The sequence below is a fragment of the Ranitomeya variabilis genome, chromosome 5 (assembly GCF_051348905.1).
Source record: "Ranitomeya variabilis isolate aRanVar5 chromosome 5, aRanVar5.hap1, whole genome shotgun sequence".
Classification (NCBI taxonomy): Eukaryota; Metazoa; Chordata; class Amphibia; order Anura; family Dendrobatidae; genus Ranitomeya; species Ranitomeya variabilis.
The window spans coordinates 487,879,055-487,905,513 of NC_135236.1; the positions used below are offsets into that span (position 1 = coordinate 487,879,055).

General features: G+C 45.7%; 2 protein-coding genes across 4 annotated transcripts in view; both read left to right on the top strand.

Annotated features, from left to right (window-relative positions):
• Positions 1-1,275, top strand: part of KDM3B (lysine demethylase 3B) — a 98,899-nt gene extending 97,624 nt beyond the window's left edge. The window contains exon 24 of the mRNA XM_077265560.1: positions 19-1,275. Within this exon, the coding sequence (XP_077121675.1) occupies positions 19-99 (81 nt within the window). The 3' untranslated portion in view covers positions 100-1,275. The remainder of the gene's footprint in view (positions 1-18) is intronic.
• An 11,539-nt stretch (positions 1,276-12,814) lies between these two features.
• Positions 12,815-26,459, top strand: part of REEP2 (receptor accessory protein 2) — a 77,881-nt gene continuing 64,236 nt past the window's right edge. For all 3 annotated transcript variants that reach the window (XR_013215802.1, XM_077265561.1, XM_077265562.1), the window contains exon 1: positions 12,815-13,150. Coding sequence is in view for 2 of the 3 variants with exons in the window: in XM_077265561.1 (XP_077121676.1) it covers positions 13,119-13,150 (32 nt within the window). In the remaining variant the exon portion in view is untranslated. The remainder of the gene's footprint in view (positions 13,151-26,459) is intronic.

A 26,459-nucleotide genomic window follows, 5' to 3' on the forward strand; every position in this document is an offset into this window, starting at 1 on the left:
TATTTTCTTTTCTTTCAGGTCAAGAACATTATCTACCATGCAGTCAAAGATGCTGTTGGCACCCTCCGAGCACATGAGTCTAAACTGGCGAGATCATAAAGAACATTAGTTTTACGCTCTTGAAAAATCGGAACAGGAGCATCAATCATTTTGGATTTGTCACTTCTAGAGGCAAAAGTCAAAACAGAGCGGATCCATTGTACAACCCAGCCACTGTTTTCTACACAGCCTCATCACATGTACTATAGACATGCCTCACTTACGCACTTGTCTGAAAGGCGGCTATTTTCTGTCGCTGCCTTCAGCTTTAACTACATGATCTCTGGAATACTGTGCTGCTAGCACACTTCTGGACTAAGAAAATCTAGAAGAGCATGTATGACTTCTCGGGCATAGTTTTCCAGTATTGGAGAAATCTACAAAACTAATTCAAGAGGAACTAACATAGTAAATACTTAAAAAAGAAAAACTCTTCTTCACCTTGAACCCAATGTCTAACACAATGGATAATTTAGTTCTTGTCCTTGTAGTTATTTGCAATACGAAACAACTTGTTACAACCTTATTAATAGCATAGTTCAATATGCTAGCTCTAAATAAAGTGGAGGGGGCTGAATTCATGCTTTTACTGGGGGGAGGATAGGCATTGGAAATGTATTTATTAAGGCCTATAGGTTTGTAGCGGAGCAGTTACTCTTTCATGACATTAGACATTTTTTTAGACCTTTTGAAGATGACCTCTGTTTTTCCTGCATTTCCAGAATGGCACATAGCATTTAGTCTTCCTTTCACAATGACTATTCTCTGTAAGTGTAAGTACTGGCCAGTTTTAGGGTTCTCACACCATACCCAAGTGTTCATGTTAAGAGAGGAAGTCATTACCAGGCATCTTCCCACAGCGTTTGTATTACGTGTATATAGTTGCTGTAGCGACTTTATGCAAAATGTTTGGCACACGATCCATTTCATTTACCAGTTGTTACCCATCCAATGAAACACTGCATTCTTAACCAGTGATATATTTTGAAATGAATATTTGAGACAACTAAAATCAGACCGTCAGACATTATTATTTTAAAGAGCTGTTTAGATTTTGGGAGGTGATAATTTTTCCGCCTGTATTGGTGCCACTTTGCAGGTCTGTTTTTACATTCATTTACACACGTTTTTTTAAGTGAATTATTGTAGATGACTTTAATTTGACTTCCTGTATTTTGATTTTGTGAAGGGCTGACTGGGGTTTCCATGTTCTTATTAAAGTACAACGAATCTCTCTTTTGAGTTGTTTGGTTTTTTTTCCTACAGTTAAGACGTGGCATAAGTTGTGTACACAGTTATAATTTTCAGCCAAGACAATTTATGCACAGTACCTTTGGTCACATTATTCCCCATTTGATTATATTTTTTTTCTTAAGCATTCCCCCCCTTTACCCAAGAAACGCCTTCTCATACAGACAGTTCACACTGAGCCCAGATTCTGAAAGCATGTACGCTACTTGCTCTGATGTTTTACCACTCAGCAGTGCATTTAATCGCAGCTCTGAAAAGTTAAAATGCCAATCACGGAGCCAATGTATTGCTCCTAATCCGTGTCTTGGGTGAACTCTATTCGTAACGTCAGTAGAGAGATATGTTGCAAACTTCAGAATATGTCTTTATCGCTTCATTGGGGGACACAGCAAACCATGGATGTATGCTGCTGCCACTAGGAGGCTGACACTATGCAAAAAAAGTTAGCTCCTCCTCCGCAGTATACACCCCACCAACCGGCACTAGGTTAATCAGTTTAGCTTAGTGTCAGTAGGAGGTGGACACGGGTCTTTTACTAGATCCATATGTACCTTGGTTTTCGGCGTTTTCCAGTAACGTCTTCTTTTTCTTATGGATCTTCTCCTTTACCTCTGGAGGGATACAGTGTGAACAGTCACACTGTACTCCCACGTAGAGACTGAGAATGGCGTGTACTACCACCCTGTATCCTCATACATCTAGCCAGCAGGACCCCAACCCATAACAGATAAAGAGTGTTTGGGTGATCCGAACATCTGTCCTGGCCCCGTCTCCTACCCACTTGTCCACCAGAGCCTGTCTGTTTCAGGAGGCATGGACGTCCCTCATTCTCAAGATTCCCGGACATCTTCAGGATGGAAAGGTATTTCTCTCTGTCTCATTCCTGTCCAGAGGTGTCAGAGGAGAAGATTCAGATAAAGAAAGATGAAGATAATGAAGACCTAGAGGAAGAGGATGGATGAGTCTTACTGCCCCCCTCTCCCCTAATTTTTTATTCAGGGCCTTTAGTTAGGTGGGCTTTTAGTCTATATGGGGCCTGTTTCCGCTTTTATTCTGGCTATTGGTGGCGCAGGGTTACCTGGCAGGCAATATCGGGGCCTCTGCCCTAATTTAGGCCTCGGCTTCAGCGCGGCCTAGTCCCGGCATTTGCTACCGCCCCCTTATCAGTATCTTCGGGCGGGCTTTTCTCCAGCCTGTTGATGACACACCTCCTCTTCTTGGCTCCGGCGGTTAGCTCCGCCCGCTCCCGGCTCAATTGAGAGATTTTCTTATGAGTCTTTGCTCCAGCGGTTAACTCCGCCTTTCCTTCTGGCCTCAGTGTGCGGGCTTTCCTGTCCACGCCTCCTCCTATCTCTCTGCAGCTTGACATCTGCGCGCTTTTTCCTGGCACTGCCAGTCCTCTGGGCGGCCATCATTTTCCGGCTGCTGTACCCCGAAGATGGCTCATCTCTGCATCTCTCCTCCTGCAATCGGCCTTAAGCCCTGCTTGTCTCCTGGACTACAGCCTGGGAGCAGTTTTTTGGTGTTTTACAGGACCTGCTTTTTCCTGTGAGTATCTCTAAAGGAGATCGCTCTCGCCCGCCTCCCTCTTCTTTCTCTGCTCTTGTCAGGCACTTTGTCTGCTCCCTTCAGGTCAGTCCTCTCCCCTCTGTCAGGACTGCAGCAGTTCCCCCTGCGCTTGCTACCCAGGAGTCCCTTACTGCCCCAGGAGAGAGTGGTGCCCCTATCCCAGTGTGGGCTTACCTCCCTGTCACTATCTCTGACGGCCCTCACCAGCGTGTCACAGACCCTGGTATCCTTTCTTGACAGATTGCCTATTCCTGTCTCCACCATTACTAGCGGATCACAGTACTCTCTGGCCTTGCCTACCAACATGGGCCATAATAGATCTAGACAGGAGCGTCGTTCTAGTTCTTCCTCCCGCTCCCTCTGTCCCCCTGGCCTCTGCCGGCGGACAACTTCTTCCCGGTCCTCTTCCCCGGAGTCAGCCGTGGCGGTTTCAGATGTACTGTCCGAGGATTACTCGAACTCAGATTCTGATCGGGCCTCGAGACACGGCCTCATTGTGGCGGTCAACCAGACCTTTAAACTTAAGCATACTGCTACGGAACCTGCAGAACAGGCGATATTGTTTAGACCAGTGTTTCCCTACTCCGGTCCTCAAGAGCCACCAGCAGGTCATGTTTTCAGGATTTCCTTAGTATTCTCAAGGTGATGCAATTATTACCTCTTCAATACTAAGGAAATCCTGAAAACATGACCTGTTGATGGCTCTTGAGTACTGGAGTTGGGGAGCTCTGGTTTAGACGGTCGAGAACACTCTCAAGGTCTTAGCCCCTCATAGGGAATTTGAGGAGGTACTTTCCAAGGGGTAGCACGGTGGCTCAGTGGATAGCACAGCAGCCTTGCAGCGTTGGAGTCCTGGGTTCAAACCCCACCAAGGACAAACATCTGCAAAGTTTGTATATTCTCTCCGTGTTTGCGTGGGTTTCCTCCGGGTACTACGGTTTCCTCCCACATTCTAAAGACATACTGATATGGAATTTAGATTGTGAGCCCCAACGGGGATAGCGATGATAATGTCTGTAAAGCGCTGCTGCGGAATATGTTAGCGCTATATAAAAATAAAGATTATTGTTATTTCCAAGGAACGGGACAACCCGGCCAGCCACTTCCAAAGAGGGAAGCATTTCGGCAACCCATCCTCCCCTGAGCTCACTACGAACTGGACCACTTCTCAGACTATGGACCCCTCCGGTTTTCAGACTGTCCACCAACATGATCCTTCCTCTTACGGATGGAGTATCCTTCAAGGACACCAATGACTGGCTCATAGAGTCCTTTGCAAGGTCAGCCTTTCTACATTGTGCCCTGCCTTTGCCTCCACCTGAGTGGCAAAATCTATAGCCACATGGGCCAAGCAGCTCCGTCAGGGCATTCTTTCTGGAGCCCAACTGGAGGAATTGACCGACCTTCATGCATGTACATGGTATCCGCCTCTCTGGACGTGCTGCTCGGGCGTCCAGCAATATAAAGGCCATCCGACGGATCATTTGGTTTAAGGTGTGGCAGGTGGACTTATCCTCAAAGAAGTCGCTTACCACCCTGCCTTTCCAGGGTCCCATTCTGTTTGGCTCCAGGATAGCCAGAGGCATGGCAGCCTCAAGGAAAACTGGAGTCTCATATAGGGCTGTAGCGACTGGGAGCCAGACGGGAGAGAGAATCTCCATGCTTGGGTGTCACCATGAAGGAGAGAGATTATCCCCACCCGTTGCTCCTCAGTTCCTGAGAAACAAGGACGTAACCTGAAGTATATCTTACAGACCTCCCTGAAAACAAAAACTTGTCACGTCCCCCAGAGAACCTGTCAGGCAAAGTGATCTTGGGCTCCACTAAGGGTTGCTTGGGAGTCATGGTCCCCAAACCTGATGTGTTAGGGTGCCGTAAAATGACACTGTGTAGATCTGCCACCTCCAGCCTGAGTTGCCCTGTCAGAGCACTGATACGTAACACAATTTTTGTTCCTGGCTTCCAAGTGTAATATTTCAATTGCTTATGTTTAACCCCTTTCTGACCTCGGACGGGATAGTATGTCCGAGGTCAGAACCCCCGCTTTGATGCGGGCTCCGGCACTGAGCCCGCATCAAAGCCGCGACATGTCAGCTGTTTTGAACAGCTGACATGTGCCCGCAATAGCGGCGGATGAAATCGCGATTCACCCGCCACTATTAACTAGTTAAATGCCGCTGTCAAACGCTGACAGCGGCATTTAACCGGCGCTTCCGGCCGGAAATGAGCGCATCGCTGACCCCCGTCACATGATCGGGGGTCAGCGATGCTTCTGCATAGTAACCATAGAGGTCCTTGAGACCTCTATGGTTACTGATCCCGGCTAGCTGTGAGCGCCACACTGTGGTCGGCGCTCATAGCACACCTGCATTTCTGCTGCATAGCAGCGATCTGATGATCGCTGCTATGTAGCAGAGGTTATCGAGTTGTGCCAGCTTCTAGCCTCCTATGGAGGCTATTGAAGCATGGCAAAAGTAAAAATGTGAAAAAAAAAATATAAAAGTTTAAATCACCCCCCTTTCGCCCTATTCAAAATAAATCAATTAAAAAAAAGTCAAACCTACACATATTTGGTATCGCCGCGTTCAGAATCGCCCGATCTATCAATAAAAAAAGCATTAACCTGATCCCTAAGCAGCGTAGCGAGACAAAAATTTGAAATGCCAGAATTACTTTTTTTGGTCGCTGTGACATTGCATTAAAATGCAATAACGGGCGATCAAAAGAACGTATCTGCACCAAAATGGTATCATTAAAAACATCAGCTCGGCACGCAAAAAATAAGCCCTCACCCGACCCCAGATCATGAAAAATGGAGACACTATGGGTATCGGAAAATGGCGCAATTTTTTTTTTTAGCAAAGTTTGGAATTTTTTTCCACCACTTAGATAAAAAATAAACGAAACATGTTAGGTGTCTATGAACTCATAATGACCTGGAGAATCATAATAGCAGGTCAGTTTTAACATTTAGTGAACCTAGCAAAAAAGCCAAACAAAAAAGAAGTGTTGGATAGTACTTCTTTTGCAATTTCACCGCACTTGGAATTTTTTTCCCGTTTTCTAGTACACGACATTCTAAAACCATGATGTCGTTCAAAAGTACAACTTGTTTCGCAAAAAATAAGCCCCTCACATGGCCAAATTGACAGAAAAATAAAAAAGTTATGGCTCTGGGAAAGAGGGGAGTGAAAAACTAACACGGAAAAACGGAAAATCCCAAGGTCATGAAGGGGTTAAAGACTATGGAAAAACGACTACATTCAGCACAAACTTTGATTTTATGACCTTAGGCCAGAAAAATGTCGTATTGTATCAAAAAAAGCAAATTACACTATAACAAATTTTAGTTATGCCTAAAACAAAAAATAGTTTTCGGAAAAATTTTCCATTCGTATTTAATACTGAGTAGTCTTCATTGTCCTGATCACAGAAACAAAGTTTTTGTGGAACAACTATTTTATATTTGTTTTAGGTATAACAGGTTAGCAAAACACACTTTGAACCCAGGAACAAAAAATAAATACAAAGTTATTACATAGTGTAATGTGTCAAAAACGGATTTGGTCAGAGATAATGTCACAACTCTGTTGTCGGGTGTCCCGTGACCAGCAAAAACTACCTCTGACAATGAGTGCTAGCCAGGAGCCAGTTTATACAGGAGATGGGTGTGACTAACAGTGCACAGCTGAGCCTCACTCAGGAAGGCTTCCAGGAGCTTTCAATTGAGCAGATTAACCCCTGCACTGCTAAAAGAAACTTACACCGATTAATATGATAATGAAATGTTTCTAATTAGTGCAGGAGTAGTAGAAATCAGACCCTACGGTCTTTTGGCTCCTCTCTGTCATAGTTAACCCCTCACAAATACCTTGGAAAAAGGGGAAAACATGGCGCTCCCCAGGCTATTAACCCCTTACCGACATCGGACGTAATAGTACACCGATGTAGGTATCATTCCCTTTGATGTGGGCTCCGGCGGTGAACCCACATCTTTCCGGGGACATGTCAGCTGTTTTGAACAGCTGACATGTGCCCGCAACAGCTGAGGGTGGAATCGCGATCCGCAGCAGCATTTAAATGGCGCTTCCGGCAATCGCGCCGAAATACGCACACTGGTGACCTGGGTCATATGATTGCGGGTCCCTGGTGTGTCGGCATGACAACCCGAGGTCTCCTGGAGACCTCTATAGTTGTCACTGCCGGATTGCTGTGAGCGTCAACCAGTAGTCGGCGCTCATAGCAAGTCAGCAATTCTACTACATAAAGGCGATCTGACCATCGCCTCTATGTAGCAAAGCCGATCGAGTTGTGCCAGTTTCTAGTCTCCTATGGAGACTGTTGAACCATGGAAAAGTTAAAAAAAAAAGTTTAAAAATATAAAAAAAAATATAAAAGTTCAAATCGCCCCTCTTTCGCCCCATTCAAAATAAAAATAAAATCAAACATACACATATTTGGTATGACCGCGTTCAGAATCGCCCAATCTATCAATAAAAAAAGGATTAAGGCTACTTTCACACTAGTGTCGTGCACTGCATGTCGCTATGCATCGTTTTGCAGAAAAAACGCATCCTGCAAAAGTGCTTGCAGGATGCGTTTTTTCTCCATAGACTTTTATTAGCGACGCATTGCCACACGTCGCAACCGTCGTGCGACGGTTGCGTCGGACCGTCGACACCAAAAAACGTTGCATGTAACGTTTTTTGGTGCGTCGTCTGCAGCATTTCCGACCGTGCATGCGTGGCCGGAACTCCCTCCCCGCACCTCACAATGTGGCAGCGGATGCGTTGAAAAACAGCATCCGCTGCCCCCGTTGTGCGGCGCATTCACAGCTAGCGTCGGAACGTCGCATAGCGACGTGCAGTGCACGACGCTAGTGTGAAAGTAGCCTAACCTGATTGCTAAACGGCATAGCGATAAAAAAGTCAAAATGCCAGAATTACTTTTTTTGGTCGCCACAACATTGCATTAAAATGCAATAACAGGCAGTCAAAAGATCGTATTTGCACCAATATGGTATCATTAAAAACGTCAGCTCGGCACGCAAAAAATAAGCCCTCACCCAACCCAAGATCACGAAAAATGGAGACACTACGGGTATTGGAAAATTGTGCAATTTTTTTTTTTTTTTTTTTAGCACACTTTGGAATTTCTTTTCACTACTTAGATAAAAAAGAACATAGCGATGTTAGGTGTCTATGAACTCGTAATGACCTGGACAATCATGATGGCAGGTTAGTTTTAGCATTTAGTGAACCTAGCAAAATATCCAAACAAAAAACAAGTGTGGGATTTCACTTTTTCAATTTCACCGCACTTGGAATTTTTTTTTCCCGTTTTCTAATATACGACATGGTACAACCAATAGTGTCATTCAAAAGTATAACTCGCCCCACGAAAAGTAAGCCCACACATGGCTATATTGACGGAAAAATAAAAAAAGTTATAGCTCTGGGAAGTAGGGGAGCGAAAAACGAAAACGCAAAACCGAAAAAGCTCTGGTCATGAAGGCGTTAATATCAGTTCACAGCTGTTTACTGCTACTACTTCTCCTACTACTGTGTGAATTCTGGTGCTTAGCCTCTCTTCTTCCCACTTTCCCTAGAAGCTCCATGTTTATTACCCTCTTCCCAGGTTATTAAGATCAGCTCTCAGCTGTCTGCTTTCCCTCAGCTGGACAATAAAAATAAGGGTGACAACCATGCCATTTTAAAAAAATTCTATTTATATATCTATTCTATTCTGACAGTTCAAGCTGTAAATTTACTGTACATGGCTGATGAAATGTTGGGTTTCCTATGAGATGGGTGCGTAAAAATTGCACGGCACAAGTGTGATACGTGTGCTGTGTGATTTTTTTTTTCCCCCGCACCCATTGACTTCCATTGTCCAGTCTCATCTGATAAGTGCGGCCAGACACTCACAGAATGCTGCGATTTTTTTCTCAGTCCCTCCTGAGCTGAAAAAAAATAAAAATTGCACATGAACACAGAATCATTGACTACTTTTGTACTACTTGTACTTTTAGTGTTTGTTTACACACAAGTGTCTGATGTTTGTTTATTGTATAACATTGTATGGCATTTTATTATGGGCTGGTGCTTGATAGTGATTGGCTCCCTGCGTGGTGTCCACACTATTTAAGATGGCCCAGGTGACCATTTTTGTATGCTTGAAAAAGACCAACACATGGTCGAAACGTTGCTGCTTTTCTATGGCTGAATAAAGGTTCTTCATTGGATCACTACACCCGTTTGGAGCGCTGTTCTTTGGAGTTTGATGTGCTACCCAGGAGGGTTCCCTGGATATGGAACGAGCGCCCTGATATGTGAGTGCTGTCAGCCACCTATATACTTTATGTGTCTCTGCACATGTCAGCGTGTTTTCACGGACCGTGTGTCCGTTTGAAAAACATCGAGACATGTCAGTGTTCGTGGGAGTGCACGGATCACATGGACCCATTAAAGTCAATGGGTCCGTGTAAAACACGTACCGTACACGGCTGCTGTCCGTGTGCCATGCAGGAGACAGCGCTACAGTAAGTGCTGTCCCCCCAGCGTGGTGCTGAAGCCGCCATTCATCCCTTCTCTCCAGCAGCGTTCGCTGGAGAGAAGGAATGAAAAATCAATGTTTTTTTATGTGGTTAAAATAAACTTCCCGGCAACCTCCCCCCTCCCACCCCCTGTGCGCCCGCCCGCTGGAAATAAAATACTCACCCAGCTCCCTCGTTGCTTCCTCTCAGCGCCGCAGCTTGTCCTGTATGAGCGGTCACGTGGTGCCGCCCATTACAGTGATGAATATGCAGCTCCACCTCCCATAGGGGTGGAGCCGCATATTCATCACTGTAATGAGCTACACTGATGTGCCATGTGAGCACACGGACAACTCCGGTACCGATTTTTCCGGTACCGGAATTATCTGGACGTGTGAGACTGGCCTAAATGAGTTTGTTGTTTGATTGGTTCTTGTTATCTCTCCTCATGAACAGGTCTGATATGATTGGGCCAGAGAAAGGGCGCCAAAATGTAAACTATAAAAGTGCACCATGACTTTACGGACACACTGTATATAAAAAATAAGCAGAACCGTTATTGCTGATTCTGCAATGCTCTGATGCATCAAAATATAAAACTATTTAACCCATTATGTAAACGCTGTAAAAAGGTTTTAACACCAGAATTGTCAGCACCTTCAACCAAAAAGCAAAACAAAGCAGTTAATAGATATTATGTACACCAAATGGTACCGATGAAATGTACAGCTCAGGCTGTGGAGATCAATAGTAAAAAGTTAAGGGTAATAATGAAACTATAAGGCTGGGGTCACACATGGCGTAAGACAATACGCCACGTATTATACGTCCGTACTACGGCCGCAATACGGAGAAATGTTCCCAAAATAGTGATCCGTAGTCAGGGTGTGTCAGCGTATTTTGCGCATGGCATCCTCCGTATGTAATCCGTATGGCATCCGTACTGCGAGATTTTCGCGCAGGCTTGCAAAACCGACATCTAATGGATTTATGTGCTCAAATGTTCGGGAAAACATATATACAGTATATATATATATATATATATATGTCATTGTGACACATATATATATATTCTGTATTTAGATTTCAATCAGCGCGATATCTGTGAACAGCCGGTAATTCAATTGCCGGCTTTTCATTTCTCCTGCACAAACCCGACAGGATATGAGACATGGTTTACATACAGTAAACCATCTCATATCCCCCTTTTTTTTGCATATTCCACACTACTAATGTTAGTAGTGTGTATGTGCAAAATTTCTGCGCTGTAGCTGCTAAAATAAAGGGTTAAATGGCGGAAAAAATTGGCGTGGGCTCCCGCGCAATTTTCTCCGCCAGAGCGGTAAAGCCAGTGACTGAGGGCAGATATTAATAGCCAGGAGAGGGTCCATGGTTATTGGCCCCCCCGTGGCTACAAACATCTGCCCCCAGCCACCCCAGAAAAGGCACATCTGGAAGATGCGCCTGTTCTGGCACTTGGCCACTCTCTTCCCACTCCCTGTAGCGGTGGGATATGGGGTAATGAAGGGTTAATGCCACCTTGCTATTGAAAGGTGACATTAAGCCAGATTAATAATGGAGAGGTGTCAATTATGACACCTATCCATTATTAATCCAATTGTAGGAAAGGGTTAAAAAACACACACACACATGATTGAAAAGTATTTTAATGAAATAAACACAGCGGTTGTTGTAATAATTTATTGTTCTCTCAAATCCATTTGCAGTCCCTCGCTTGGCAACATAATAAACGCACAAGATACATACCTTCTGATGTACTGTCAGGTCCAACGATGTAATCCATCTGAAGGGGTTAACTAATATTACAGGCAGGAGCCCTGCTAAATGCAGCGGTGCTCCGTGCCTGTAATCCCCGGCGAATGAATGAAATGTAGGTCATTGACCTACATTTCATTCATTCGCGGTGAGGCGCCCTCTGGTGGATGTTCTCATGAACTGCAGCCTGGGAACTTTTTCCCACGCTCCAGGTCATATGAGGACATCCACCAGGGGGCGCATCACCGCGACTGAAGGAAATGTAGGTCAATGACCTACATTTCATTCATTCGCCGGGGATTACAGGCACGGAGCACAGCTGCATTAGCAGGGCTCCTGCCTGTAATATTAGTTAACCCCTTCAGATGGATTACATCGTTGGACCTGACAGTACATCAGAAGGTATGTATCTTGTGCGTTTATTATGTTGCCAAGCGAGGGACTGCAAATGGATTTGAGAGAACAATAAATTATTACAACAACCGCTGTGTTTATTTCATTAAAATACTTTTCAATCATGTGTGTGTGTGTGTTTTTTAACCCTTTCCTACAATTGGATTAATAATGGATAGGTGTCATAATTGACGCCTCTCCATCATTAATCTGGCTTAATGTCACCTTCCAATAGCAAGGTGGCATTAACCCTTCATTACCCCATATCCCACCGCTACAGGGAGTGGGAAGAGAGTGGCCAAGTGCCAGAATAGGCGCATCTTCCAGATGTGCCTTTTCTGGGGTGGCTGGGGGCAGATGTTTTTAGCCACGGGGGGGCCAATAACCATGGACCCTCTCCTGGCTATTAATATCTGCCCTCAGTCACTGGCTTTACCGCTCTGGCGGAGAAAATTGCGCGGGAGCCCACGCCAATTTTTTCCGCCATTTAACCCTTTATTTCAGCAGCTACAGCGCTGAAATTTTGCACATACACACTACTAACATTAGTAGTGTGGAATATGCAAAAAAAAAGGGGATATGAGATGGTTTACTGTATGTAAACCACGTCTCATATCCTGTCGGGTTTGTGCAGGAGAAATGAAAAGCCGGCAATTGAATTACTGACTTTTCACTAACACCGCTGCGTATTTCTCGCAAGTCACACTGCTGGTCCGTGTGGAATCCGTATTTTTCTCGCCCCCATAGACTTTCATTGGCGTATTATTTGCGCAATACGCTGACAAACGCAGCATGCTGCGATTTTGTACGGCCGTAGAACGCCGTATAATACTGAACCGTAATATACGGCTAATAGGAGCAGCCCCATTGAGAAGCATTGTGCCGTATGTAATGCGAGTTTTACGTACGTAGTTTTTTTGCTCTTACGTACGTAAAACACGCATGTGTGACCCCAGCCTAAAAGTTTGGTATCGTCATAATGCTCAGAAGTTTTTCCACATTTTTCAGGACTTTATGTGGTAATGTGAATGGGACCATTCAAAACTACAACAAAAACAATACAAAAAAAACTATGGCTCTTGGAAAAAGGAAAGGAATAAACGAAAATTGTCTGTCATTGATGGGTTAAAACTCAAATCTGTCTGGTCACTCAGGGGTTACATTAGGACAATAGTGATGGTCCTAAAAAAAAAAAGTCTGTCATCATTACTGCACAAAGGCTAGATTTGGGCGCTTCCATAGGCTCCAGGTGCAGCCAATATAGCGCCCCCCAGCGGCAGCGCCGCCAGGTGCCCGGCCCATCCTCTGAACACTGGTCCTAGTACTTCTGCTGATCTGAGTCAGCTATTAGCAGCATCCGGGTTTTTTTGCCCTCCGACAAGAAGTACCTCATCGCACCGCGCCTTTTAACACATAGCCACACCTCCCGGATTGCTGCAGAGACTTTGCCTTCGCAGATTGGGTCCGGGATTGTGCTCCCAGCATCCCTGAACGGGAGACGTCCCGGGCATCCTGTGCTGAGCTCTGCCCGGAGAGCCCGCGGGGCCCAGGCAGGATGGTGTCCTGGATCATCTCCAGACTGGTGGTGTAAGTGGGGGAGGGGTGGGCGGGTGACAGCTCACATATGAGCCATGTACTGGGGTGTGATGTGGGGGGGGGGAGAAGGCGCTATATATATAGTAATCTGTAGCTATAGAATATTGTGCTATACAATCAGGAATCTCATCACACATGGATGTGGCTACTTAGTTTTCCCAGCACTGCTCCCATTAGTCCCATTATTGCAGCCATCATGCTACACAGGTGAGCTTCCTTGCATCCTCTATATTTAGAAATGACATCCCACAGCATGCTGGAGGTCACAGACAGAATTGGCCCCTGTGCAAGAACCATGCAGGGGCCTCATCATGCACAATTCCCCCTGCTGTGGGGGTAGTAGTGGCCCCTTACCTCTTGGGCCCCTATGCACCTGCCAGGTTGCACCAATGATACGTCCGCCACAGCGTCCACTTCATTAATAGTTCCTGTGTCGGTTCAATGACCTTGTGATCTCCCAGAATGTCCAGTGCTCCTGCTTATAGCACATGGCGATACAACACAAGACGTGCTGCTGCTATAACATGGGTACCTTTTAGATATGACAGTGAAACTCTATAAATGGTGTGCTGTCAGTCATGTAGATGTAATGTGTCATGTCCAGTGTTCATTAGAGGACACTATACTGCTGTACATTCACCTGTGGTGTACTGTAAGTAGTGCAGGTGGCAGAAGGTCCCAGGTGGTCGGCGTGTCTGCGCTGGACGCACCTGGTTGGCGTGTCTGCGCTGGACGCACCTGGTTGGCGTGTCTGCGCTGGACGCACCTGGTTGGCGTGTCTGCGCTGGACGCACCTGGTTGGCGTGTCTGCGCCGGACGCACCTGGTTGGCGTGTCTGCGCCGGACGCACCTGGTTGGCGTGTCTGCGCCGGACGCACCTGGTTGGCGTGTCTGCGCCGGACGCACCTGGTTGGCGTGTCTGCGCCGGACGCACCTGGTTGGCGTGTCTGCGCCGGACGCACCTGGTTGGCGTGTCTGCGCCGGACGCACCTGGTTGGCGTGTCTGCGCCGGACGCACCTGGTTGGCGTGTCTGCGCCGGACGCACCTGGTTGGCGTGTCTGCGCCGGACGCACCTGGTTGGCGTGTCTGCGCCGGACGCACCTGGTTGGCGTGTCTGCGCCGGACGCACCTGGTTGGCGTGTCTGCGCCGGACGCACCTGGTTGGCGTGTCTGCGCTTGATACAGTTCCTGAACTTTTTTCTGCATTCTGCCATTATCCGACAACTGTCATTAACAACACACATATGAGCAGTTTTTTCTCCATTAAATCACTGATAAATACTATTATTAAAATGTGTTTATTTTCTAGCAGATCTAATGTATTTAGTACATTTTTGATAATCTTTTGTACGTACCTCTTGTGATCCAGACCCTCATTTAAGAGCCTGCAGCTTTGTCTATTGTGCCCATATAACGACATGCTGCTGCAGCTCGGAGATCTGCAGGTATGAATGTCATCATAGGAATATTTTATGTCTACACATATACATGTGAGGTGTCCCAGGTATGAACCTCCAGATCTCAGACCCGGACGTGTTTTTCTGAGAACAATTTGTTAAAGGAGCCAAATATTTATAAGAATAAAATTATAAAAAATTCCTAATTTTCCATGTACACTCTCATACTTTCTAGGTGTTAAAGGGGTTTTCTGGGCTCCAGGAGAATTTCTGCGGTCGCTCTATATGACTGTATATTGCTGAATTGTCACAGCGTGCACACTGTCAGGATTCCCCTCTATTTCTAAGGTGAGAGAAATGGATGAGAATCCTGACAGTGTGTATATTGAAGAAACAAAACACTTTTTAAGGGTATGTGCACACAATGTTTAGCTCAGGTGGGTTCTGCTTGGAATTGGCCTGAAAAAGCACCACAAATTCACCCCATAAGGGGTGTCAGACGTTGTCTCCGGTACATGTGGTGACAGTTTTCACGTGTACCGGAGACACTTACACACATAGACTCATTCAAGTGAATGGGTCTGTCCACATGTCAGCGTGTTTCCACGGACCGTGTGTCCGCAGGCAAAATACACTGACATGTCCATTTTTTTTTTTTAAGAGCAGCACGGGTCGCAAAGCTTCTCACACGTGCACTCGAATGACATCTGTGTGTCATTAGTGTGACATACATCGGCACCTGGAAAGCAGCAGTAGGCCGGGGTCACACACAATATATAAAAAATCTGTCCGATTTTGTCTGCCGAGAATTGCACAAATGTTCTCCGTATGGTGATCCGCATGTCATCCGTGTGCAATGCGAGGATGCGTTTTTTCTCAAAAAAGTATTCGTGTGTCATCCGTATGGTGAGATTTTCTCACACACTTGCAAAATGAGCAAATAATGGCTGAGCCATTCCTGTCACCTGCCCAATGCCTGAGAATTTCTCGCAAGTCACACTGATGGTCCGTGTGCTGTTCGTTTTTTTTTTTCTCGCCCCCATAGACTTGCATTGGTGTTTCTCAGCTGAGATACGCGGACAATCACAGCATGCTGTGATTTCACTCGCAAGTGTAATACGGACAAGAAAAAAAAACGGATGATGGGAGCTGCCCCATAGATTAACATTGGCAATGTTTTTCTCGCTTCACTCATCCGTATTACATTGTAGTGTGACCCCGGCCGTACAGTAAGTGTTGTTCCCCAGCGCCGGGCACGGAAGACGTCTCTCATCATTCTCCCCAGCTCTGCCGGCGATCAGTGCGAGCAGGAGAGAATGATGAGTTATATTCTACTGATAAAAGGGATAACATGAGAGTTGCTGCCTTTGCTATAAATAAATATAAAAAATGGCATGGGTATCCCTGTATTTTTGATAACCAACCTTGCTGAAGCTGAGAGTTGCAGCCTGCAGCTGTCAGTTTTGTCTGGCTGGTTATCAAAAATGCAGGGGAATCCACGCCGTTTCTTTATACTTATTTATTTATAGCGCAGGCGGCAGCTGATGAATACTCTCATCAGCTGCCGCCTGCTCTCAATGTTATTTTTAACAGCAGGTGTAGGCTGATGGGAGTAGTCTGCTCTCGCTGTTATCAGTTGAATATATGGTAATTTTCAACATTCTCCCATGCTCACGCTGATCGCCGGCAGAGCAGGGGAGAATAATGAGAGCCGTCGTCAGCACCTGGCGCCTGGAAACCGCATTAACTGTACCGCTGCTTCCCAGGCACTGGTCTGTGTGGTACTGATGCGGCACATGGTTGCCACACATATACCACAAGTATTACACTCACGGCCACTGATATCTCTGGTACTGGTTTTTCCAGTACCAGAAATATCAGGACGTGTGAAACAGGCCTAAAATGAACATCTTGCACAGCAATGGCAAAACGACACTGCTGTGCATACTTTTCTTCATGTCACTCCCTTTAACCAATTCAGGGTTTGGAAGGGTTCAGGTGGCTTCCAAGCTCTTCATCCTTTACAGTTTTGAGTAAACTACGCCACTAAAATGATGGTAAAACTGCCAGCAAAGCCGATTGTTTGCGTTTTCCTAAAGCAGCTTTGTCTGGAAAAATCCAACCGCTGAATTTGCATCCAAAAGATGCTGTGTGCACATGACCTAACACAGTTGGCAACTATTTTTTTTCTTTTTACTTATGTATGAAGTTTGGGCTAAAAAGATAATTTTTACAATTGGGTTTCATTTCATATTTTGCAATGCTACAAGCTCTTTGTCTTCCTTCACAAATGGGTTAGATGGGAATCCTTCACTGAGCTTGTTCTGATGGGGAATTTCTCAATCTTTTTCTGAGCCCCTCACACATGATTTATTGCCATAAAGATCAGCTCAACTTTAAAGGATTGCCCAGCCTTGGGGTACTGCAGAACTGTGAATCCACACATCTTGCACTGCATACTGTGAGGGATTCTCCGGTGCCAGCTGCGGGCGGTCAAGTGACCAAGAGTATGCGATTTGCATATTTCCAACCATATTTCGACAAGATCTGTCCATCCTCGCTCAATACACTTGCATTGAGCGATGCAGCACACATCTAGTCTGCAGGTGACCACACGTATGCAAAACGTAAACTTGCGGTCACGCTCTCGACACCGAAGAATCCTCACAGTGTGCGATGTGAGGCTTCAAAAGTCTGCAATCCCTTTTACCCCAAGGCCGGACAATCCCTACAATGTGGCTTGTGTTATTAAATGAGCTGGGAAGATCATAGAAAAAGACAAAAAAGTTATGAACTCTGTGTTGGAACCAGCTGGCTGACAAATTCTCAGTTAACTCATTCTGCAGGTAGCAGTAGCCCAGGGGTCTCAATCTTGGCTGGGTTTATGGGCTGCATATAGAAAAAATTTGAAATTGGGGGTCCGCATTCTTTGCAGGACGAAGTGACATTTTTAGTGATGCCATTTTTTTTTCTTGTGCATACACCTTTTGAAAATTTTTGCTGTTTTTATTTAATTTTGTTACAGCTTCAGACGTTATGGATGTGGCAATAACAAATCTGGACTTTTTTGTTAATTTTAGTTTATGTTTAAAACAGCATTTATTCAGTCGCCATGACAGCACAGACGAGAGAGGGGATCCGCCCTTCAGGGACAGGAAACCTACAGACATAAAAGGGCGGTACCTCTCTCCCGCCTCAGTTGGTTTCCTGTCCCTGACAGGGGACCCTGCAGGCTTACCTTAAAGAAGAAGGTGAAGACAAGAACAGTTACCCAGGCTCGGCAGGCCGGTTCAGGAAGCGGGAGGGCCCCTTCCGCGGTCAGTATCTGATGTACTGGAGGTGCCACACCACAGACGGCTGTGGGGGTGGGCAGCAGCAGGGAAAAGCAGCCTCCATGGGGAGTGCTGACTTGGACGTCTCTTTCTCTTCCGGTACCGGTATGTATGGCCGTGGGGGGCCCTGCTCTCCGGGACCGTCTGATCCTGTACTGCGCTTGCCGGCATGGCACATGCCGGCGTGAAGCGGGTGTCAGGCGTGACGCGGGGTCGGGCGCAGGCCGGCGTGCCGCTCATATTGGGCGCATGCCGGTGTGATAACAAGCCAGCGTTACACAGACCGATGGGGGAAGTGACGCGTCGGAAGGGGCGGTCCTTCGTGAGTGGCGTAGCTGGATGACGTGCTGGGCATGCGCAGTACGGGCCGCGGCGGTGAACAGGAGGAAGATCCAGGCGAGACGTCACAGATGACCGGCGGGATAACAGGCGAGGAGGGACGCGGTTGGGATGTGCAGGTGATGCAGCAGTCGGGAGGCAGAGGTCTGATTGGGGGGGGCAGTCTCGGGGGGGAGGGGGCCTCCCAAAAGGCAGGTGTACCAAATGATAAGATTGGAAGAACCTGCTGACCCCAGCTGGGGGAGGTACCTAAGGGGGAAGCCGGCTTTTTAAGGAATCCTGGCGAGTGACACATGCTTGCTATCCATAATGGAGTCACAGGAGCAAGAGCCAGTACAGCTAGAGCAGCAGGATCAGCCTTTGGAGAATCCACATGTAAGGAATACCCAGCGGCGATCTAGTGATAGTAGTCGGCCGGCATGAGACAGATCGGGTCAAAGATCTAGAGCCGGAAAGTCCTCAAGCCGTAATGATGATGCACCGGCTGAGAGGATCCCCCCGCAATCTACGGTACCATTCAGTTTTCTATAGGGGTAAGTGATCGCCGAGAAAGTTCACTTAGTGATGTGTGTCTCCCCTTATGTTCCCTCTCTCCTTGTCTATCAGGGGAAAAAACGGTCCACTAAGGGTACTGTCACACAGTACCATTTTGATCGCTACGACGGCACGATCCGTGACGTCGCAGCGATCGTATGATTATCGCTCCAGCGTCGTAGACTGCTGTCACACGTTGCAATCACGGCGCTGGAGCGATGCCGAAGTCCCCGGTAACCAGGGTAAACATCGGGTAACTAAGCGCAGGGCCGCGCTTAGTAACCCGATGTTTACCGTGGTTACCAGCGTAAAAGTAAAAAAAAACAAACAGTACATACTTACATTCTGGTGTCTGTCCCCGGCGTTCTGCTTCTCTCCACTGTGTAAGCGCCATAGCCGGCAAGCACAGCGGTGACGTCAGACGTCACCGCTGTGCTCGCTTTCCGGCTGGCAGACGCTCACACAGTGGAGAGAAGCTGAGACGCCGGGGACAGACACCGGAATGTGAGTATGTACTGTTTGTTTTTTTTTTACTTTTACGCTGGTAACCACGGTAAACATCGGGTTACTAAGCGCGGCCCTGCGCTTAGTTACCCGATGTTTACCCTGGTTACAAGCGAACACACAGCTGGATCGCTGTCACACACAACGATCCAGCGATGTCAGCGGGTGATCAAGCGACGAAAGAAAGTTCCACACGATCTGCTACGACGTACGATTCTCAGCAGGATCCCTGATCGCTGCTGCGTGTCAGACACTGCGATATCGTAACGATATCGCTAGAACGTCACGAATCGTACCGTCGTAGCGATCAAAATGGTACTGTGTGACAGTACCCTAAGTCTAAGCATAAACAGTGTGCTGAATGTGGAGTTCCGCTCCCGGATGACCACATAAAGAAGCTATGTGGACCTTGTATTCAATGTTTAATAGCGGAGGAGACGCCAGACTTCACATCCAGCCTAAGGCACATGATCAGACAAGAGGTCAGGGGTTCAGTTAAATCCCTGTCTCAGGATAGAGAAAGTAGAGGAAGAGAGCCTAGATCCCTGATTTCTGTTGAGGACAGTGACTCAGGAGAGATAAGATCAGATTCCTCTGTCATCATCATCTTCTGACACTGAAGCCGGTCATTCTTGTTTTTCTTTTGACCGGATAGACCGACTGGTCAAAGCGGTAAATAATACCATGGGGATTGAAGAAACCCAATCAGAGAAGTCTATGCAGGATGTCATGTTTAAGGGACTAGACCGGAAAGCTCGCAGATGTTTTCCAGTGGTAGACAAAGTGAGCTCTCTTATCACACGAGAGTGGAAGAATCCTGAGAGGAGAGGTTCTCTTCCCCCATCATTTAAGAGGAGATATCCTTTTGAGGAAGCTGCATCTTCAGCATGGGATAAAGCCCCAAACTCGATGCTGCAGTGGCTAAGGCTTCCAAGAAATCCTCGCTACCTTTTGAGGATTTGGGAACTTTAAAGGACCCGCTGGACAGGAGAGCTGATGTGTTTCTAAAGGGAGCTTGGGAAACATCAGCGGGGGCTCTCAGGCCATCAATTGCAGCCACCTGTACAGCACGTTCTATGATGGTATGGCTAGACAGCTTAGAGGATCAACTTAAGAACAAGACTCCGAGGAATGAGATTTTAGCGCCTCTTCCTATGATCCAGGGGGCAGCAGCTTACCTTGCGGATGCATCAGCAGACTCTGTAAAACTAGCGGCCAGATCTGCGTCCCTTTCTAATTCAGCCCGTAGGGCCATTTGGCTTAAATGTTGGCCGGGCGATATGCAGGCCAGGTCAAAACTGCAATATTCCATGTGAAGGGGCACATTTGTTCGGTCCAGTTCTGGATGAGCTTCTGGAAAAAGCAGGGGATAGTAAAAAGTGTTTCCCTTACCTGGATAGACCCTTCTATAGACGGGGTACTAACAGAAGATGGTTTGACCGTACAAGATCTAACAGAGATAGACCCAGATATGATGCCAGTAAGAAAAGAGGTAGAGGATTTATGTTCAACTCCTTCCAGGACAACAAAAAACCACAATGACTGCTGGACCGGGTGGGAGGCAGGCTCTTAGCCTTCTATCCGGCATGGATAAAGATTTCCAGTAGTCCATGGATCCTAAGCATTATTAGGTCAGGACTAAAATTTGATTTTCATGAAATTCCTCAGAATAAGTTTCTTTTAACGCCTATCCGTTCTTCACCTACAGAACAGCTGGCATTAGAATCTGAGGTGCAAGAACTCCAACGCAAAGGTGTATTGGTAAAAGTTCCGGAAGCACAAAGTGGTAAGGGGTTTTATTCCCCCCTCTTCTTGATTAAGAAGCCAGACAATTCTTTTCGTACTATTATCAACCTTAAGGGCTTGAATAAATTCTTACTGGTTCAATCATTCAAAATGGAGTCTGTGAAAACCGCAATAAAACTATTATTTGACAAGTGTTTCATGGTCGTCTTAGACTTGAAAGACGCCTATTATCATGTTCCCATACATATAGACCACCAACAGTTCTTAAGGGTAGCCGTTTCACTGGGAGGGATAATAGAACACTTTCAATATAGAGCACTCCCCTTTGGAGTTGCTGTGGCCCCCCGTGTGTCCACGAAAATAATGGTGCAAGTCATGGCGCATCTTCATGAACAGGATATTCTAGTGGTACCATATCTGGATGACCTGTTGATCGTAGGACACTCAGATTCACACTGCTCAACCCAACTAGCCAAAGTAATCTCAACCTTACAGAATTTAGGTTGGATTATTAATTTAAAAAAATCACGGTTACAACCGTTAAAAGTACAGGAATTCCTAGGGCTCATCCTAGACTCGGGGTTACAAAAATGCCGTATGCCAGATGCAAAGGTAGAAAAAATTCATCGACAAACACTCAAAGTAGTCAATAATCCATCAGTCACATTAAGAGGTGCAATGTCGCTGCTGGGCTCACTCACGTCATGCATCCCAGTGGTGTTTTGGGCCCAGTACCGCACCAGAGTCCTACAGTGGGATGTACTGTACAATACTCATCGGTTAGATGGCCACCTTGATAATAAATTTTCCCTGTCTGAATCTTCGATACAATCCCTACGTTGGTGGTTACACATACCAAACCCGAGTACAGGTGTTCCCTGGACAAATAATATATCTCGAGTACTGACGACAGATGCCAGCCTATGGGGGGCACATATGGATGATATGTGGGTCCAGGGGAGTTGGTCACACTCCGAATAAACCTTATCTTCCAACCTTAAAGAGATATTAGCAGTAGAACGAGCTCTAAGTCATTTCCTTATGTCCCTACAGGGCCGACACGTCAGGCTATTCTCAGACAACCAAGTAACAGTAGCGTACATTAATCATCAGGGGGGAACTCGGTTCAGATCTTTAGTGGAAGTGGCGGGTCGTATCTTTCAGATAGCAGAGCCTCATCTACTGTCACTCATCTCTTCATATAAAGGGAAAACACAACGTCATAGCCGATTATCTAAGTCACAGAAAACTCAGACAAGGAGATTGGGTTCTCAATCAGACCGTCTTCAATCAGATCAGACTTCTGTGGGGGTGTCCAGACATAGACCTCTTCACCAGCAAAGAAAACAAAAAGACTAACCGGTTTTGCTCCCTAAACCCCAGAGAAAACCCGTATGCAGTGGACGCACTCTTAATCCCATGGCAGTTCAATCAAGCCTATGCGTTTCCTCCATTGAACTTGATTCCGTTAGTTCTGAGGAAGATACGGGAGGACAAAGCTCGAATAATTTTGATAGCGCCATTCTGGCCCAGGAGGCGGTGGTTTCCTTGGCTGAGGAAGATGTCTGTTTCTCAGCCTTGGATTATCCCCGAACTTCCAGACCTCCTCTCACAAGGTTTAATCGTCCATCCACGAGTGTCCAATTTACATCTAGCGGCGTGGAATTTGAAGGGGCATTACTAAAAAAGAGGTTTTTCGCAGGAACTAGTTAATAGCTTAATGAGAAGCAGGAAGCCTTCTACAACAAATATTTGTTAAAATATGGAAAAAATTCTTGGCTAATTCAGGATTAGAGATTGGCCAAAAGATCTGTATTACTAAGATTCTAGAGTTCCTGCATAGAGGTCTAGAAATGGGTCTTGCTACAAGCACCCTTAGGGTCCATGTGTCAGCCTTGGGAGCGCTATACAATCGTAATTTAGCTATCAATTATTGGATCGCTAGATTCATAAAGGCAGCGGCTAGATCGAGACCCATGGTTAGGGCAAGAATAGCCCCGTGGGATTTAAACTTGGTGCTTACAGCTCTGACTGAAGCCCCATTTGAGCCGATTGATTCTGCTCCTATAAATGTTCTGTCCTTTAAAACAGCGCTGTCAGTCGCCCTCACATCAGCAAGGAGGGTTAGTGACCTACAAGCCCTCTCTAGACAACCTCCGTACATTCAGTTTAGAGATGATAGAGTAGTATTAAAAACTGATCCTCTGTACCTTCCAAAGGTAGCGTCAAAATTCCACAGACTGCAGGAGGTAAATCTCCCCACCTTTTTTCCTAATCCCACAAATCAGAAAGAACTCAAACTTCATTCATTAGATGTTAAAAGATGTCTGCTTAGATATATTACAGTAACAGACCCTTGGAAGAAGGATAGTTCTTTATTCGTGTCTTTTCAGGGAGTCAGAAAAGGATTTAGGGTGTCTAGGAACATCTTAGGTAGATTGATTAGGGAAGGGATATCTTTGGCTTATTCAGCAGGTGGCCTAGAGGTTCCGGAAGGTATAAGAGCCCATTCTACTCGAGCCATGGCGTCGTCCTGGGCAGAAAGATCGGAGGTGTCGATTGAGGACATATGTAAGGCGGCCACATGGTCATCTCCATCTACTTTCTTTAATCGTTACAGACTAGACCTGGGTGGCTCCTCAGATCTCACGTTTGGTAGAAGGGTGCTGGAAGCAGTAGTCCCTCCCTAGAATTCTCTTTCTCTGTAAATCTCTCGTCTGTGCTGTCATGGCGACTGAATAAATACTCAAGCTACTTACTGGTAGCGGTGTTTTTCAGGAGCCATGACAGCACTCTTATATTCCCTCCCTTTATACTATTATGGCTTGACATCACTGGTTTATATAGAAATCTTTCTTTAAGTTTAGTGTCACGGGTGAAATGTATAAATTATTTATGTACTAACTAACCGGGGTGGTCCTCTCATGCTCTGTAATCCAACTTAGGCGGGAGAGAGGTACTGCAATTTTATGTCTGTAGGTTTCCTGTCCCTGAAGGGCGGATCCCCTCTCTCGTCTGTGCTGTCATGGCTCCTGAAAAACACCGCTACCAGTAAGTAGCTTGAGTATTTTTAGTGGCAAAATATTTTTTCATGCTTTATTTTATTTTACCTTTTTTTTTTTTTTTTTTACAATTTTGTTTCCACCACTTGGCCACATACCGTAATATTATCTTGCAATTAGCACCACGTAGTAATTCTGGCAAAAATCTTGTAGTAATGTCCCCCATCCTGGCTGCCTTCTTGCAGTAATGTGACCTCGTCTTCATCTTGTAGTGCTGCCCCATTCTGGCCCCCTTATTGTAGTAATGTCCCCATCCTGGTCTCCATCTTGTAGTAATGTCCCCCATCCTGGTCTCCATATTGTAGTAATGTCCCCATCCTGGCCGCCTTCTTGCAGTAATGTGACCTCGTCCTCATCTTGTAATGCTGCCCCATTCTGGCCCACTTATTGTAGTTATGTCCCCATCCAGTTCCCCATATTGTAGCTATCTCCCCTATTGTTCCGTTCTTCACATAAAATAGAAAAAAAAAGAGAGATTCTTCTCACCTGTCCTTTATTCCCTCGGTGTCCTTTCTGCACATGCGACCCACCGGCACTGTAGAACCCTTGATGATCACAGCCCGGTCCAGGAGCCGCCGACTGGAGCGCTTTATTTCAGCTGAATGTGTGTCCTTAGATGCAAATTCAATTGAAATGTACTGCCACACAGAAATTGACTCTCTATACAGCAATACCAATGCCAGCTACCAGCCAATCAGACCCAGCTACTGACATCTTCATGCCAACGCATGGCAGTGATGTCATACACCAGGGTGCCGATGTAGGCTGCGCGGCAATACATTTGGAAGCACATTCACCTGAAATAATGCGCTGCCTTCGGCAGCCACCTAGGCTGGCCTGGGATCGTCAAGGGAGTCTACAGTGCCTGTGGGTCGCATGAAGCCGCCTCAGGGGCCACATGTGACCCGCGGGCCCTTGTTTAAGGCCCCTATTGTAGACCATGCAATACAGAGGCTATAGAAGCAAAATAATGCTAAACTTTTAATGAAACCCAATTGCAAATATGAGTTTTAGCCCTAAATATAGGCATTTAAACAAAACCTGCCAGTGTCCAGTTTTTGCTCCTACATTATTTTTTACTATTCCATTTTGTGTTTTGTTTTACCATACGGTTCCAGAGATATGGATTTTTTTATTTGGAGATAATTTTTATGATCTACTCTCCAAATAAAAAAGTCCATATCTCTGTAAACAAGGGGGTGTTGCTCACAGGATAATATTTCATAGCAGATTAAAGATCCTAAAAATTAAGACTAAACAAAAAGACCAATATTTCTATGACGGTATGGTAGGTTTAAAATAACTAAATGGAATACCCAGGGAAGCAGTGGGTATAAAATAAGAGCAAAAATTGGTCTCTTTTTTTTCCTGGTGACCGCTTCTCTTTAAGGATATAAACACTTTTATTTTCTACTTAAAGGAAAAACTAGATCTCTAGGGTAGGGCTGTGTGTCACGATAAGTTTTTGACACTGCATATTTTATTGTGTCAAAAGGCAGCGTCTTCCAGTTCCACAAAGTGCAGAGTATATATCGTGATCTCATGCCCACGGTGCTTTTCCTTCCTTAATATGAAAATTTCTCTTGTGGGTTTGAAGAGTTTTCTGTGTAAGTTTTCTCATAGAATTGCATTAAATGGAGAAAGTCTGCAAGTAAAAAAAACTCGCCTGCGTTTTTAGTGCGTTTCTGAGGCAGAAACGCTGTAATCTGCCCCTAAGTATATCAATAACTTTTTCTCAAAGCCATATACAATGAATTATCAAAAACAAAGCAGCTTTATTTGAAACATGACATACCAAAAAGAGACAAAAAAATGCGATAGCAACGCATGTGAAAAACACAAGTAACCTAATTTACATAATAGGTGCAGAACTGGCACAGAAATTTAGCAGCATCAAAAGTTAATCGTGGGAACACAGCCTAAGGCCATGTACACAGGTTAAGTATTTGGTGAGTTTTTACCTCAGAGTTTGTAAGCCAAAAATAAGGAGTGGAATCGTCAGAGGAAAAGTATAATAGAAACACGTCACCACTTCTGTATTCATCACCCACTCCTGGTTTTGGCCTACAAATACTGAGGTAAAATACTGAGTAAAGGCTGTGAATGTGGCCTTTACCCTGCAAAAGCAGTTTGTCGCTGGCAGCTCATAAGGATCTTAGTGATGTATTGCATATACTGTGATAGTCACAAACAAAAACTCAGATTTGATAGATTTCCCATTGCAGGTTGCTCACAATATTGCCAGCATTGTAAAACATTTACGGTACTTGATAGCAAGTTTTAATTTAGCAAATCACAACACATCCAAATTGCTGCATATTCCCTCCCTAAGGCTTTGGCCACACTTGAGTTTTTTGAAGAATTTTTTTTAAGTGAATCTTCTTT